Source organism: Argopecten irradians, chromosome 3 (assembly GCF_041381155.1).
Source record: "Argopecten irradians isolate NY chromosome 3, Ai_NY, whole genome shotgun sequence".
Lineage (NCBI taxonomy): Eukaryota > Metazoa > Mollusca > Bivalvia > Pectinida > Pectinidae > Argopecten > Argopecten irradians.
This window is the reverse complement of record NC_091136.1, coordinates 43,076,060-43,093,387: the sequence shown is the minus strand read 5'-3', so window position 1 is coordinate 43,093,387 and position 17,328 is coordinate 43,076,060. Positions and strand designations below refer to the sequence as shown.

The 17,328-nt window shown below is 33.8% G+C and overlaps 2 protein-coding genes across 2 annotated transcripts; one reads left to right on the top strand and one right to left on the bottom strand.

The window, feature by feature from the left end:
• Window positions 1-4,466: 4,466 nt before the first annotated feature.
• Window positions 4,467-10,209, top strand: LOC138319688 (uncharacterized). The gene is made up of 5 exons (XM_069262834.1): window positions 4,467-5,002; window positions 5,278-5,448; window positions 5,964-6,143; window positions 6,703-6,921; window positions 7,328-10,209. Exons 1-5 carry the CDS (start codon window positions 4,777-4,779, stop codon window positions 7,504-7,506), a joined length of 975 nt encoding a protein of 324 aa, XP_069118935.1. The 5' UTR covers window positions 4,467-4,776; the 3' UTR covers window positions 7,507-10,209.
• Window positions 9,814-17,131, bottom strand: LOC138318682 (neuroglobin-like). The gene is made up of 3 exons (XM_069261280.1): window positions 16,206-17,131; window positions 10,468-10,699; window positions 9,814-9,981 (listed from the first exon to the last, which is right to left on the bottom strand). The coding sequence occupies exons 1-3, from the start codon at window positions 16,460-16,462 to the stop codon at window positions 9,814-9,816; spliced, it is 657 nt and encodes a 218-aa protein (XP_069117381.1). The 5' UTR covers window positions 16,463-17,131.
• Between the last annotated feature and the right edge of the window lie 197 nt (window positions 17,132-17,328).

Sequence of the window (17,328 nt, the reverse complement as noted above, 5' to 3'; positions counted from 1 at the left end):
TGTCACCTTTGCTATCAAAAGTTATTAATAAAAGTATCCTTGACTGACCTTAATGTATTTTTAATCCAAAACTAATTGTGTTTTTTTTATCAATGGACAATGTTTTAAGCGTGTTAAATGCACAATTTTTAAGCATATTTCTGGCAGCCGATTAACAAACATGTTTGTGTAATACATCATTATGAATTTATCGAACTGTTAATTTTACTGTATTTACGTGTTCACCTCTATCCTGTGTTTACTAATGTCTAATATATGGAAAGGTAATGCTATTGCCACATTTTCCTTTCGTGATATTAGTTTACATAGTATTACCATTAATACGAGTTCGACGTTAACGACGTATTTTGGAACATTCAGTTGGACATCAATTCGTCTGTCTGTCGGATTGAAGAATCACAAGCAAACACATATTTTATTTCAAAAAAAAAAAAAAAAAAAAAAAAATAGAAGATAGACCTATGGAATTTGAACTTTCCTGCAAAACTCTCGTTAGTTCATTTTCATTTTTTTAAAAGACACTCGGTAAAGCTAGAGTCTTTCAAAATTTGAAAATGAACTAACAGAGTGTTTTATAAACATGATAAACAACAGTCACTTGATGGGGATCCTTTATACATATTGTGCTAATAAGACACATTTCACTTAAGCATTTTTCATCGAACCTTCTACATGAACCGGCATTTTGGACACTGCACTTTAGATAAAGGTTGGTTCGCGGTCGTGGATTCTATGAGTCAGGGTGCATGCGATTGGGAGAACAGACTTCCAAAGCCAAATTTTGTCTACAGTGATGAAGACGGGTATGAGAACTCATTAAGTAAGTATTTAACACCAAGGTTCACAATGTACATGATGGGTAACAATATAGAGCATACACTTTATCATAGATAGAGTAGAATATGTACATATTGTGTGAATATCAAGGTATTTCAAAGGTAACCGTTAATGGCAGGTCATCATTTTACATTTCGTTCAATAAGTGAAAATGCAGAGTTAGCATGTTCACACAATGACGTAAATATACTGGTAACCTTTTAGTCCGCGTGACATAGCTGTTCAGTTTCAAGTACATGTACACTTATGTAAAATGTGGATTGTTTTACAATGTATTGATATATATTTATTTGTTTCCTAACAAGAAAATATATCAAAAACAACTTGTGTTTCATATACAATGTATTAACACTACTTAGTTAAAACCATTTTCCACCAATGTTTCAGATTATGCACTTGCGGATGTTTTTGCTATCTGGCTTTGTAAGTAAATACCATTTACTGATGAACATTTTACACACGGGAACTCCCTGTGAAAATATGTAGTTTAACAGTATTTAAAAGAAACCAGTTAGGGACTAATTAAAACAAAGTATGAAACTAACAATATCTCTAATTAAAGATAGAATGACCATTCTTGAACTATATATTTAGTATTTTGTAACCATACAATGTGACCCCTCACTATTTACATCCAGCCTTGGACATCTGCAATCCTAATCCATGTGCTACAGGACGTTCCTGTAAATATAGCTGTGTTTGTCATGGAAATTTGCTGGGGCAGCACTGTGAACAGCGTAAGTAACGACAACAATAGCATTCCACAGACACATTTATACAGTCTTACAAGTCAAATATCAAATTATAATTTATATCATTTCTACGCAGGCAAATTATTATTTCGAAAGAATTAAAAATGGCAATTCAGTTTAGGCGAGCAATTAATGATGTAATCTACATGGAATGTCTACAGTAACTCACTCTCCATTTATTCTTTTGTCACAGCCCATTCCGATTAAGCTTACGATGCCGAGGCTCTCAAGCAGCATCGGGGAGGTGCCCTAAGAGTTTGAATTCCAATTTAAATTTCTCCATTGTCCGGTACATTTTCATAACCGACCACATATCCTTCACACATCGTTAAGTATCATCCGATATCCGATCGGGATTCGAGCGGCAATCACACCGCCGACATTCGACCGGGCCTAAATGTGTTAAGATCACTTACAATCAATCTTGATAGGAAAACATTAGAAATTCTATACAAATCATATATACGCCCTAACCTTGAATATGCAAGTGTTGTATGGAATAATTGCAATCAAACGGAATCCGAACTTTTAGAATCTATCCAACTTGATGCTGCTAGAGTCATCTCTGGTTTACGCAGAGGTACTAGTCATGCTGTTATCTATAATGAACTTGGTTGGGACACTCTCAAAAAACGTAGAATTGATCAACAACATATGTTATTTTTTTAAATAATTAATCATGAAACCCCTGACTATCTACTTGAACACATTATACCTTTTATTATTGATCATAGTCAAGTGTCTCATGATGTAAGACATCAACGTATATTTCAAACCCCCATTTGTGGATCTTGCATGTATTTTAAAAGTTTTTATCCCTATATGATGTCTTGGTGGAATAAACCTGACTGTGTCTTCTATGATATGGGTTCAATAAGCGAACTCAAAAGGAGCCTTACCTGTCATGCCATCACCGTCAATGTTGATGATAAATGTACTGATGCTTTTAAGTATGGTGGAACTAGGTATTTTATTATTATCATGTGTCAACTTCGTAATCGAGCAAGTCAGCTAAATTTTGATCTCTATAAAGACCATCTTTCTAATAGTCCATCCTGTATTTGTGGATACTCTACTGAAGATGTTGATCACTTCTTTCTCTTCTGTCCTAGATATGCAGTCCAACGTCAGAACTTGTTAACTTCTCTGTCTCATTTATAACTTGACATCCAATTAAACCTTCACCTGAATCTAGACCTGAATCTTTCTCAACATCTACATATGAATGTTGACATTCTAACAAAGGGAAGTATTCACCTTAGCCATGAGATAAATTCAAACCTGTGTGCCTGTGTCCAAACCTTTATTGAATCATCTGGCAGACTTTGAGCCCACCATAATTATTATATTAACATAATAACATTCATACCTCTCTTATTTGTAAAACATCAAGTACATGTATAGAAAACATAAATATTCACACAATTTATATACACTGGTATATATACATGTGTGTACATGTATATGATATGAAGACTCCTTCAGTGCTTAAATTTTCACACTATACAAGTAAGTGAATAGTCATTACATAATTTCAAGTCACTATAATTTTTTTTATGTGTAAACTTTGATCTATTCATATACAAGTATATATTAAAATTTAGCAAAATAATCCATATTGTACTATCCAATATTATATGAATATTAACATGTTCATGACTTCTCATACAAACATAATCTAACTGTTTCATGAAATATGAAGAATGAATAGTATTGGAGGATTTGCATATATATGTATTCAACTATTTTGTCTGCCGGTATGCCATTTGATTCTCAAATTTGTATTAAACTATTGATATTACATTTTATTATAATGAATTACCTAGAATTACCTAGATATGATATTTCAAGTTTTATACTTTGTCTGTACCAAGTTCTTTGACAGGAGTAGATCATAGGTAAACCCTTATAACACTCATATTTTTATATTACATTATGTATAAACTCATTTTCTCCAATGTTATAATCAATTTATATGCATATGTTTTAATATACTCCCTCAGTATGGCTCTTTCTCTGGACAGGATATGGACGGATAATTGTTACCATAGCATTATTCTTTGAGATGTTTGATGTGGAGTAAAAGTGTGTTACTAATTTAAATGACGGTTACCTACTATGAAACGATCAAGAATATCTAGGATATCAATGAAACCAGTAGTAACAATTATGCCATGAAATTTGTCAACATGTTGTCTTTATTTTTAATGAGGGATGTAGAACAATTCCTTTAAGAAATACATCTATATTAACATTCACACAACTCTGACATGAAATGTTACGTTTTCGACAACCTTTAACTCAAACTTAGAAAAATGTTTGCTCAATTATTAACGAACAAATTCGTAATGCTGAGGTCACAATCCCTTCCGAATAGGCTAAGGATGTACCTTCGGCGGATTTTCAGCCATGTTGGTCTGGTCCCCTGGTGTCCACCAGACATAGCTGGACGGTGGCCGGGGCTCTCAGGCAGCATCGGAAAGGTGTCTGAAGAGTTTTTAACTCGAAGATAAAATTTCTCCGATGATCCGTAAATTTTCATAATCGGCCACATATCCTTCACACATCGTTTTTAGTATCGTCCGATATTCGGCCAGGAATCGAGCTGTAATCACACCGTCTGACATTCGGCCGGGCCTGGTACAACTATTGATCGTTGTCCATTATATACTCGGGCGATACTCGTACGATGTCCGTTGAACAGGCCATTTATCCCTCGGACACATATGGGAAACGGGTGATTAGCATGATATGTTCGGTCGTTCTCTTTCGAAACAGACGTCGTACGATAACCGCACGGCCTCCTTTTTGTGTAAATGATGTGTGAAAAATTTTTGACCGGTGTTGTCCGATGTCAAAAAATTGCAAAACCACCGGCATACTTCCGATTACCGTCTATCCCAGGCTATCTGCCGATTATAGTGACCAAAGCATATAAGTTTTAGGTTTGTTATCATTATTTTATTTTTCCCTATTTTGACCAAACTAATTACTATTCCAAGATTTCGAAACGCAATTTTCGCTTTATACAAATAAGTGAGACATTGTCATTGATTTAGCACATATACAAGATTTTATAAATGTTTTAATACAATGTTGTGTGCAACACAATCAGCTCGTGAATAAAACGGATTGATGCAGTACATCTTACAAACAGTGATCTACATTTCAATGTGGTGGAACAAACATGGCCGGGGAATCTCATGCAGACACACATGAATATATAGATAAAGAAATTTTATTATACCTTGGGCGTTCTTATTCGCTCTATAGAGTACAGAGTGACAGTAGGGGATACTTTTCGGATTTTTCAGCAACCAGCATCTGTCCTCCTTCCGAGTGTAACAACGGAGCTATCTGTAGACACGAGTGTTTTTGTCCCGGGGACTACTTCGGAACGAACTGCAAAAATTGTAAGTTTGATCAACACAATTTTATACCACGAGTAATAACCGACACCTACTGTAAACAATGCATTATTTTTTTCTATTTACAGATCATGATTGAAATTAATTAATAAAACGTTTTATGCAATTGTTTGTATGATGATTTGAAATGATCATGAAAGGTTGATTTTGTACTTTTGAAACTATAGTAGGTGACGACGACGACGACGACGACGATGATGATGATGATGGTGATGGTGATGATGATGATAATGATGTGAACGTTTTGTCTTTTTTTAAAGTGAACGGCGGGTTTTCTAAGTGGAGCGCCTACGGAGAGTGTTCGAAGTCTTGCGGAACCGGGAATAAAACCAGGACGAGGACTTGTAATAACCCCTCTCCTGCCGGGAATGGGTCTACGTGTTCCGGATTTTATTTAGAGACGACCCTGTGTAACTTCCAATCCTGTCCTAGTATGTTTTAAAGGGTTATTTATAGATGATAATTTTGATTTCTCACGATTGTGAGAGACAAAGGCCACTTAAGGATCATTACAATGTCATTTCTAAAACGTTTGTCAGTCTAATAAGGAGAGGAGAAACAACTTCTTCGTAGTTTTTATTTCGTAAATATTGACATTAATGGTGATTAATCAAAAGGCATTCCTTAGACTTAAACATATTAGAGATCACATAATGTTAGAAATTATATAAAACCTATTTTAAGGCAAATCAAATGAAATGCAACAATTTTGCATTCAATTCAATGAAGTATGACAATTGTTGGCAAGATAAAAGTTATATATCCAATGTACTAAACTGAATAAGTAAATTTTGTAAAATATTTCACAAATTGCGAACACATATACACGTAACGAGACTACTATATGATTTGCCGATAAGCATTGTCCATCTTAAAATGTATAATTGGCAAGTCTTCTTAGTTTGTAAAACGTTTTGAAGTGACTAAAACAATTTTGGTTTTAAAGTTGATGGTGGTTGGTCGTCTTGGAATGACTGGGGACCATGTTCTGTAACGTGCGGTAACGGTACTCAGCAGAGAACCAGGAACTGTACCGACCCTCCACCACAGCATGGCGGCAACGACTGCGAGTACAACCCGGTCACAGCTGCAGAGAATCAGAATTGTAATACTGGTGATTGTCCAGGTACCTTTAACGGTTCACTTCAGGATGAGATATGTCATGTAACAACGATATTAAGATATCGACATACTTGTCGAGAGTTTACCACTCGATAGAATCATGATGTATTTTATACACTCAATACGTATTCAAATCTAAAACTACAATTCATATCACAGGAAACTGAGTCTGATCTTCCACTAAATTGTTCACACTAGCCCCGTCCTCCATAACTGCAAGTTTTCCAATCTGCTGTCCTTATAGATTATAGTATAATAGAGCTCTTAGAATCTGTTGCTAAAGTGAGTCGTTCTCGTCTGATAGAAGATGAACACTCAGATAGAACCTAAATATACTATATTCACAAATCTCAATTAATTACTTTTTAACTTGCATGGTCAAATTCAACTAGGATATGCTAGAGGTAAATAAAAACCAGATGAACGAGTAAAGCCCTTTAGAGTCCAGCTCCATGTCATGGCCGTCGGTTCTGCTGTCAGACAAAGGACATATTTTATTGGTCTTAACTCGACAGTATTTGTAGATGACATATTTGTCTTATAAAACATGACTGCTCTCCAAATTTTCTTTATTTTGATAAACATCATATTTGGACTATATTTAAGAAAAGTTACTTTAAATGCGACATTTTTCTTTCTGTTTCTGGTGGAATGTTCTGATACAGCTGGGTCCACACACTGTGTCTGTCCCACTCGCGTGATCAACATGACATCAGCAGAACTCTTGGAAGCCATCACTGCGCTGATGGAAGAATTGAAAGTGGACAAAAGACAAACAAGCAGTAAGAGTCTTTATCATTATAAGATAATGTTCTAAGTAGTTTTTGATGCATGCATAACATAATAAAGGAGTCTCTCAGGTATTGTACATGGATTGAAAATGTATTAACTCTATTTTACATTAGTCATTCTATAAACTCAAATATGAATATCAAAGAATTCCTTGCTATGCCGTGTCATTAATTGGAGTTTATACCATTATAATCTTTATATCTTCAAACGATGCCTGTTCATCAGTGGTTGAAACTGAGATAGAAGATTATGCTAGTGAGAAACCTTTGTACTGGTTATACATATTATATCGTTACAATGATAAATTACAAAAACGTAAGAAGCCTTATTGTCCTTCCTATTACGAAGGTAGCCTCCACCTGTAATTTACTGACAGTGCTGCATCTTTGTTTACAGTGAGTATACGCCGGAAGACAAGTGTCAAGGACTCGAGGACGTCGGCGCAGACAATTGGAGCAGTTGGAGCCGTATTGTTAGCTGTTCCCTTTGTCTTGATCATAATGGCAGATCTTAGTACCCTGTATCAACGACTGGCCACAAAAAGAGAGAGAAGACGTACAATTCCTAAAATCTAGATTATCGATTCCTTTCGGGCTTCAAACAAACTGGGGAAAAATCGGATTGTAATTATTTCAATACCTTCCCCTTGTTTCTTCTAAGAAGCTTTTTGAAAAGAGAAGAGAAAACTTGAGAAAAATGTACACAAACTCTGTTCCCCTTCCCCCAAGGATGTCTGGAAGCCTGTAATTCCAGACAACCATGACATTCATCCTATTTTTCGTCGGCGTAAAGAGCATCGTCATTTTCAGTTCAGTAGTCTAGTGATCTCATTGGCGCAATAACACAATATACATGTATCTCTATTTGCCTTTTTTACAATCTGATAATTTTAGCCGAATGTTGTCACAAGAGTTTAGATTAATTTATTTTATAGAAGTTCATCTGAATTAAGTTCTGTTACACCTCTGTTACAATACTTAGTACTCTCTTCAACTTCTTTCTATATGTTTTTAATGCATGCAAACATACAGATGTATTAAAATGTATAATGATATCAACGACAAATGTTTACATAGTATGTAGTGTATAGTCAATGTTATACCCTAAATGAAATTAAGAAATGGTAACATCAAGGCTTAAATGTCCGTTTTTAGAATGCATGTATGTACAGCTGCAAATAAGGCATAAAATGGTAACACGAACAGTTATATAATAAACAAGGTTAAATGCAAAAACAATGGATTATTGACAGAAAGTAAAATTGATTTATAATAGTATGAAATACAAAGTGTTATTAATTGTTCTTTGTCAATTCCATGGGTTGTCAATGACTAGTTTTATAAGAAGCTATTCGAGATGATACCAAGTAGATACGTTAAAGTATGTTGTCTCCCTTGAGTTTAATTTTATTATAAAAATTCGAAGTTTGCCGGAAATTAACTATTCTTTATTTTAATCATAATGCTGAATATATCTGTGTTAAAGTAGAGGCCCTTCTGCGAGAGGGAAATATACCCTTATTTACATGAAATGATCGATTGGATTTCTTTAATGTGGATTAGAATGATGAGTAATAGAGACTGTATAATAGCTAATTGTGACTTATTATTATTTATGTATGATTTCCGTTTACTTTGCTTTATTGAATTCTTATTTATATTTAAGCTGTGTATATGATAATTAAATGTGGCAGTTATAGAACTACAATCAGTGATCCCATAAAGCACTTAGGTAATAATATAAACGTGCTTATTTTGTCGTAATCAAATTGTTACTTATGTTAAAATGTAAAGTGAACGTAATCTGTGTATGAGATATTTTTTTTACTTAAAAAAATTATTACATGTGGTCAATTTCTTGCATTCCTCTGTGTTTTTTACCTCTAGCGATACTTACTATGGTTATAGGTATTTCGGATTACTAGGTTTAAAGATGCTCCACCGCTGACAAATGGTATTTTTTCACTATCAAAAACAGGAGCAGGCGATTTAGTACTTGTCATCAGTTACAAAAGTTACTTACTTTACACCATTACCACCATTGAAAAGTTTGAGCTTCTCATTTTACTTCAAGTTAAAATTACAAAAAATAATTAATTGCATCCCGAAAAAAATCCGTGGCAGTATATCCTATATGGAATGAAGTAATGATTGCGCATGGACCAAAGGCAAAATAAATTATTTTATATATATTTTTTGTGTTAATTAGACATATATATACACGATTAAACACCAATTATTGTTCAAGTGATGGATATCATTTATGCTCTGTCGGCGGTGGAGCATCTTTAAGTCAAACTTGTATCACGGTTTGTTATATAAATGCTATTATTCAAGAAATAATACAAAGATACTATGGAATAAATGCAAACATTATTACATAAACATAGAAATTTTTATCACTACACAACTCCATGAAAGCAAAACTATTTTAAACACTGATTCTTTTATAAATATACACATATCAAACCTTGCCCCCGTTACCAAACGAACTTCCATAAAAATGACATCACCAGCTAATATAACCAACAAATTTTTATTTGGCCGATGCTAGAATAAATTTGTCACGCAGTTTACAGATGCGCAGGTGTAGCAATTTATGTTCATTCATTTAAATGGTTCGCACCCTACACCGAATCTGTATTTAATTCTTGTATGTATGATGGTTGATTATTCTAGATAGTTCATCAACACTGGAATACATTTCAAAACCAACAACAAAGGATAAATCGATTGCTGATGAACAGCAGTTCATAGAGATGCTTTTGATTAACAACCAGGAAGTTGATATTTTTTCGTATTCAGTATTCAGATGCTCGTCCACATGTGTTGCATTAATAACGTTGGCCTTAAAGACAAAGGGAGTAATATGAATTAATGACTTTAAAATGGCGACTGAGGGCTATCTGGCGGTGTCCTCTTCTTTTTAAACCCAAGTTCAAGGACAGATAATATGAAGTGTATCGCTTTCTTGTAGGTGTTTTCCATGTTTGCTGTATAACGGTCACCAAGCGTCTCATGTACTGCTAACAGAAATGGTTCCTCTAGTTTCTAGTGAGGGAAAAGGGCAAAATGGTATTAATTACTTCCATGCAAATATATATAAACAAGCAAAAGGGAGAATATTAAAAGGAGTTATTAAGTAACATCGGGGATGCAAGTAAATATACTCTATACACTTTAAAAATTGTTTTTTTAACTCTGCAATACCAGAATGTATAGGGTCAAGTGATTGTAAATTAAATATAATTTGTAAAATGAATAACTATGAAATTAAGATAGAACTTACAATTAGATATATGTTAAATAAATATCTGTATTTATTTATTACTTTCCTGTATATATATGTACATATAGTCTAAAATAGCAAGTACATTTATGTGTCTCTATATATTGTCAGGTATTGCTCTTTTTATTTTAGGGTTATCTGTCTCCGTTTGTGTGTATAAATAAACTATCAAATGTTTATAGTTATCTGAGTTTATTTACCAAAAAAACAAACCCATATGTATTCACTCTGGTGACAGATATACTTACCCAGAAGTAATTTGACTGGAACCAAGAAAATTTTGTGTGAGATTCTCCAATCTTTAACAATAGACTTTCGACACCTGTGACGTCATCCAGGTTTGACAATGCGTCATCGATAATGTGCATAACCATAACCGCATGACCTTCAAATTTTGAACTTTTCCTTATGTCCGAAATTGTTGGACAAGTTGAAACATCAACAAAGTAACCTTTTAATTCCTCATTTGTCTCGAACAATCTGAAAATAAGATAAAAAGTATTCATATAGAAGTTAAAGATTCATACTACTGTAAAAATGCATTTCTGTGACATGTATTTAATGTTTTCAGGATAAGAGATATAAAATTTATTATAGGTCAAACGAAATATCAAATACTGATAAATAAGTGCAAACAACTAGTTATATATAAAGCCTTTAGTAAAAAAAAAACAATTTTTTGTAAGCTTTATAGTTTGCATGTACAGTAAACCCTCGTTATATCACCATCCGCTTGTCGCCGTAAATTTATTCGGAACGGATTTCCCTCCATAGAAATACACCCGTTATACCACCAAACTCGCCTACCACCATCCGCCATGATAATATAAAGATTTCAACGACAAATCCGATATAACGTCAAACTCAATATATCGCCAAAATCTTAATAAACAAACATATGTAATGTGGCGATATAATGGGGCTTTACTGTATGTATTCTGTAAACAACTTTATTTTCACACATTTTCTATAATGTCGACATATTTTGAATACAGAAATTTCCGATGAAAGGCTATTAAGTAAGGATGGTGGTGTAAGGGTAGTGGTAGACTGGCTACCAGTCTCTAGAATATTAAACAAATCACTAAAAATTGGCTTGATTATTTTTGTCTCTACTACATGCCTGATTCTAGAGTTTTAAACTAGGGGGAGATAATCTAGTAAAGAACTCTGCTGAGAAAGTCTTATCAGCAACTTAGGGTCTGGTGGCCAGTCTAGGGTAGTGGTAGAATGTGGGTATGTAATTCAACCACTCAGTCAACCCGGTCCCTAATTTTAATACGTTTAAGGAATATTTTTGAAATGTCATTTGAAGACGTTAAGATAAATGAAAATATAAAATTTGCGTTTACTTCCTAGACGATAATGTCAAAAGGAAAAAACGAATAAAAAATCTGGAATATCTTGTAACAAAACATACATGGTAACTGTGAACATTGAAACTACCATCCTTGTTGGTAGAAAACGGAATTAGAATCAATATTGCAACATATGCCATAAATCTTATGGCATATGTTGCTTTACTTTGATTAGGAAACGAAAACATAATTCCGGTTGAATAGGTGCATTTCCAATTAATTCAACAAAATCAAATTTTTTAAACATCAACTACTAATACAGCATCGGAATCAGATTTTGATTTCGCTAATGGTGTTCTCTTAATAACCAATTGTAATGATTCTGAAACGGACACTGGTGCTTAGGTCTATCGTTTCATACTACTCGACAAACTATAATATTGTACCAAAAAAGAACGATGATGGAAAATGTGAGAGTACCCGTTGTTTAATTCATCAGTACTGCATATAATAGGAACATATCAGGAGACAGACCTGGATTGGTTTTGCTTCGTAAACAGTGAAGTTTGTAAAGATGGTGGGAGCGGGACCTATTTTTTCAACATGTGGGAATGAAATCGTTCTTTAAAAAATAAAAGTTAACAAAGTTCATGAAGGTAAACTTCATCTATTAATAGCATTCGTATTGTCATAACTTTTACCTTTATGCAGTATTACACGTATACAAGATACATGGCTGTCTTTGGATATAAGATATGAAAACCTTACTTGAATAGAATACTAATCAATTTCAATAATCAATATGTTTTAAGTTTTGTTTTATACGTTGACAACTGTTCATCATTCATATACATCACGATGTCCTATCCTAAAACTGTTTTTCTGCTAATTGGAACCACAACGTATCTGGTTATATTCTATTCCTTGTGGGTAAGTATAGATTACGGCGTCATGTGTTTGCGAGTATTCGTCATACTTTTTCGGAAAAAAACGACGTAATCTGTGCTTACAAAGTAATGACGTCACAGTCGATACCTGTCCGCAAGGGAGATAACTCTGTAATATGCAAATAAGGAATTGGGTCGTTGAGTACTGTAAATCACTTTATTTCCGCTTATATTGTATTTCGCGTCTTCATTTTCAACATATTTACGATTACATAAATTAGTAATTCAGTTTTCTTAAGCATAAAAGATGAATTTCGCGAAAAAGCCACACCATCCACCATATCTTGTTATGTCAAATGCCGATTTGTTCGTCATTAAGGATTAAGAAATAAGATTATTTTTTACACTTAATGACTAACTTGATGCATGTTGATGGACAGCAAGTAGTTTGACAATCACGCATTCGTGTATGGTATAAAGTGTTGATTTGCGAAACATATGAGTTCGCTGTTGAGCTCTCTCGCGAAATTACGTGCGTATTTGAGCAAATGAAGTGGTTAACAAAAGTCTGTTGATTGTGTTCACAAATCAATATTATTTTTCCGTTCTCTTTGCTATATAATCTTACCAACTGCGAAATCGTTTACACTTGCGTAAACGCAGTGGTTGCCACGCAAGAATACACACACCGGAACACTGACTTCCGCAAGTAGTGTGAATGCGCATCCGGTTAGGCCTATTGTTTCTGTATGAAACATCTTCAATAGATTGCATGTATGAATGTTATGTAAATCTTAAATTATATGTCAGCTAATAAAATATTGACAAATATTGTGTAAATGGGATGAAAAAAGATAAAGTCAATGTGGAACTATATTTTGTGTACTCTCTAAATTTGACAACATTTCCCGCCAAATTGAAGCCAGCTGTTCCGGGATTCCATCAATTGACCGGCTGTTCCAACGATCGTATAACATTGGAAAAACAGAGTTTTATTTTATTTAAACACTTGATTTGAATGAAATGGTCAATCGAAATGTAAATATAAGGAATAATTTTTATTGTTTGTTGTTTACCGGTGTGTAAACTGCATTTTTTGTAGATATTTCAACATGACGCGCTGACGCGCGTCATTTAAAATATCTGTACAAAAAATGCAGTTTACACACCAGTAAACAACAAACAATAAAAATCATTCCTTAATTAACAATGTACTCGATCTCATGGCTTTTGATTGTCATAATCTTATATCCTTTGAGCTTTGTGTAATATGATATTTTCGCTCTGATGTCATACCTTCAGACGGATATTAAAATCCGTCACAATATCGGAAAATGGCACATATTTCTAATCTGCTGCAAATGATAAATCGTTTTGAACCATGTTAGGGAAGTCAGTCATAGAATCATGGATAGGAGGCAGTGAGTACAATTTTAATGTCGACCTTTCTGTAATTTATCCAATGAATTTCATAGTTCTGTGCTTATGTTACAAGTGTAGCGTGAAACACCAAGACAGAAAGGTTCAGACAATAGCTGCCACGTCCTTGGATACGACTTTTTTTTCTTTTTTTTTTGCACTCTCTGCTTCAAGCATTTTTATTAAATACGAAAATAAAAAATGCTAAAAACAAAAGACGAACAGATTACGATGTTCCACAACTACGAAATTGAAAGATTACCTACAAAGGATGGGTTGAATGAATTAAGGCCATTTAGGATCCATAAAGAGCCGTTAAATTATTCTCTCGTATAGCGTAGAGAAAAGAGGTCAGATATTAGTTCGAACTTGAGCCAAAGTGATCCGGCCTTTGATGATGGTATCTCATAATTAAAAAATACGGCTTCCATCATTAAGGTCTTCAAAGACTTTTTAAGTATCGATTTCAGGTAGAAAATGGCGACTAAATAATTAATCAATATATATGAGGGAAAGCGTATTACAATGTATATTCCTTGTATGACAGAAAGTATGTAAAATCACGGAAATTAGATACGTGTGATACCGATAAAGCTGGTTGTTTTCTGGGGATGGTAGTTTCACGATTTGGCAGGACTATGCAATAACGGTTAAAATTTGACCCGTAAATTAGTACAAAATTGTTGATTAATATATATTCTGAAAGACAGATGGCGAAAATTTAAAACCGTGAAAATTTGGAAGTTTTTACTTGAAATTTTGACCTGTTTAAACAAATCCTTCTTTAATTACTTCATGAATTGCAATTCTTATCAGTCGTTCTTTAATCAACAACAATAAAGTCTTATATGTCATTTGCGAGAACAAAAATAGATAAATGGATTGATGTTAAATAAAAAACGGAGTCAAACGCCAACAATGACCTGTTCAAGAGGTAGTCCACCAACATTTTGCCCGGCGTCATTAACTGTATGCACGTACAATGTAAATGATATTTCATCCGTCACAGACTCCTTAATAAGATACTCTTACAGAATTAGTATTTATCGAAACATTAAAGCTTGGTATCAGATTATAAAGATTATGATTTAAAACTATTTATACATGATATCTAGTGTAAACAAGCTTATTTGTTGATAGTTTCTGTATCTGCTTAGCGCCCAGCATGAACGCAGTGGGTAAACGACTGGTTTCGCCGTTGTCAGTATCATGTGATCGGTAGTGTTTGTGTTGTTTAGAGTCTTGGTTGGCGGTATGCATCAGTGAGATATAATTATAAAATGAGTTCCACTATCACAAGGAGACACAACACGAATATACCGCAACCTCCCAAAACATCACACCAATTTGCATACAAGGGAGGGCGTCCCTAAATGACCCTCGCAATAGGACGATATGCGTAATCATCCAACCAACAGACAATTTATATTAACCCTATGTATATTTCTGAAGACGTTGATATCAACCAAAACTTGAAGAAATTTATGTTGATATCAACCAAAACTTGAAGAAATTTATGTTGATATCAACTAAAACTGAAAATAGTTTGGTGGATTCATTTTGGATTTTTTAAGCAGAGCTGGTTGTTACAATATTACTTCTATTTCAGGTTTGATCTTTGGCGTATGCTTTGATGGATACTAAGTATTTGAGTCCAATCATCCAACTATGCAATAGTTGCCTTTCGTTTAGTGACGAGGTTTTGTGAGAAATATAACATCTTATATTTGACATACTTTTATTAATGGTATTTATCAAATTGACTCAATGAGATATCGGAAGGAAAATGCATGGCTTTCCCACCGTAGGTACCTTGTTATAATTACACATATATGTTGTAATCGATCATGATTCATTCGAGAAAGAGACAATTATAGTGGTTTCCCAAAATGATTAATATATAACTCAAGGCCTCATTGGAGATAACTTTCCTATAAGCAATATTTCCGGGAAAAAAAACATTTTCTTATAAACATGTAGTTGGTTACATATTTTTATGGGTCAAGTTCAAATCTGGTTCTTTTATCATTTAACGAAGATATTTTCCGAATAATCCGAAAACATCACCTACAGCACTGTACAGCTGACATCTTGTGTGAAACCATTCGCACTTTTTCTCTTTCCTGGTGATACTCTGATATTAGATGTTAATGGTGGAAATAATAAAATTGCACCATGTTTTGAAGGGGGATACAAACTTTGATATATGACTATTATAATAGTCAATGTAATAAGTTTGCGGCGTAATTATTAAACAAAACTAATACCAGCATATTGAATGATTTAATCCTAAACTCTGATTCTGAGATATAAAAAAACAATATAATACAACTTGTAACTCGATAATGACGTAAATCAAAAACTGCTTCATTACGCACTTACCTTGAAAACATATTTACAGCAGTAGTTTTTATTTCCCTTGATATTCCTTTCCATGATTTCAAAACCAGAAATTTCTGTCTCTTGCTTAAATCGAGCTGTTTCTCGAGTTTCTCTTCAATTTGTGACGTTTTCCTGCTGATATTTTCCATTTTTATGTCATCGACCAAGTCGTGTCGACTAATCTTAAATTTCTGACTTGTTCTGTGTACCCCTTCCTCAGACAAGGACTGTGTGGACGATGCCAGAGTACAACCCATGACTTGTGTAAGAATAGTATCCTTAATATCCAGTTGTTACCATTCTCATTACTTAATTTTACGCACATAAAAATCAAAAGTTAATTAGTGTATATTAAATCTCAACTGATAAAAACAAAAATCCAACGCTGAGATACGGTATTCATAAGTAAAGCATGCCGCTGGCCTAATCTGCATCTAACTAGATATCAAACAGAAATCCAATCATGGTAGCCATCCATGCAAAAGAACACCCGATCGAAGTTTAAAATTCAGAACAATGTCAATCACAGATAAGCCATACACGAAAGTGTGGGGGTGATTTCATGTCTTCTTCTGATGATAATCATATCCGTTCTATTACAAGAAATCGGTTTCATAAAAGGTTTTGCTTATTCTTGTCCAATAACAATCAAAACGTAGTAAGAAAATACGTATTGTGTAATATAACAGAAGACATCCTCAAGAAAGAAATGGGTCTCTGGATCATAGTCTTAGAAAGTAATCGATCTGTTCCTCGCGGATAGAATATATTCCGTTTAGAAGCCAGAACAATTGAATCATCCTTGCGTTTTCCCAAAGAATCCTTTGAATTTTTTTGTGTAGATTTCGTATGACTCTAAAGATAAACCAATAATATCCTCGTACAAATTAAGATTTTAATGTCAAACATTAATTACACTGTCATTACCAGATGTATTTTTTACATATTTCATTTTAAACTACACAAAGTAACAACCAGAACACAGTCGATTCAGTACTGAAGAATAATGACAAACAAAATAAACACGTCGATTGTTTCATATATCAATAAACAATCGATTAATGGAAGTATCAAATTATAAATCATCACAGTGATTTTTCCTCTTATTCTTCAGGGTGAAATT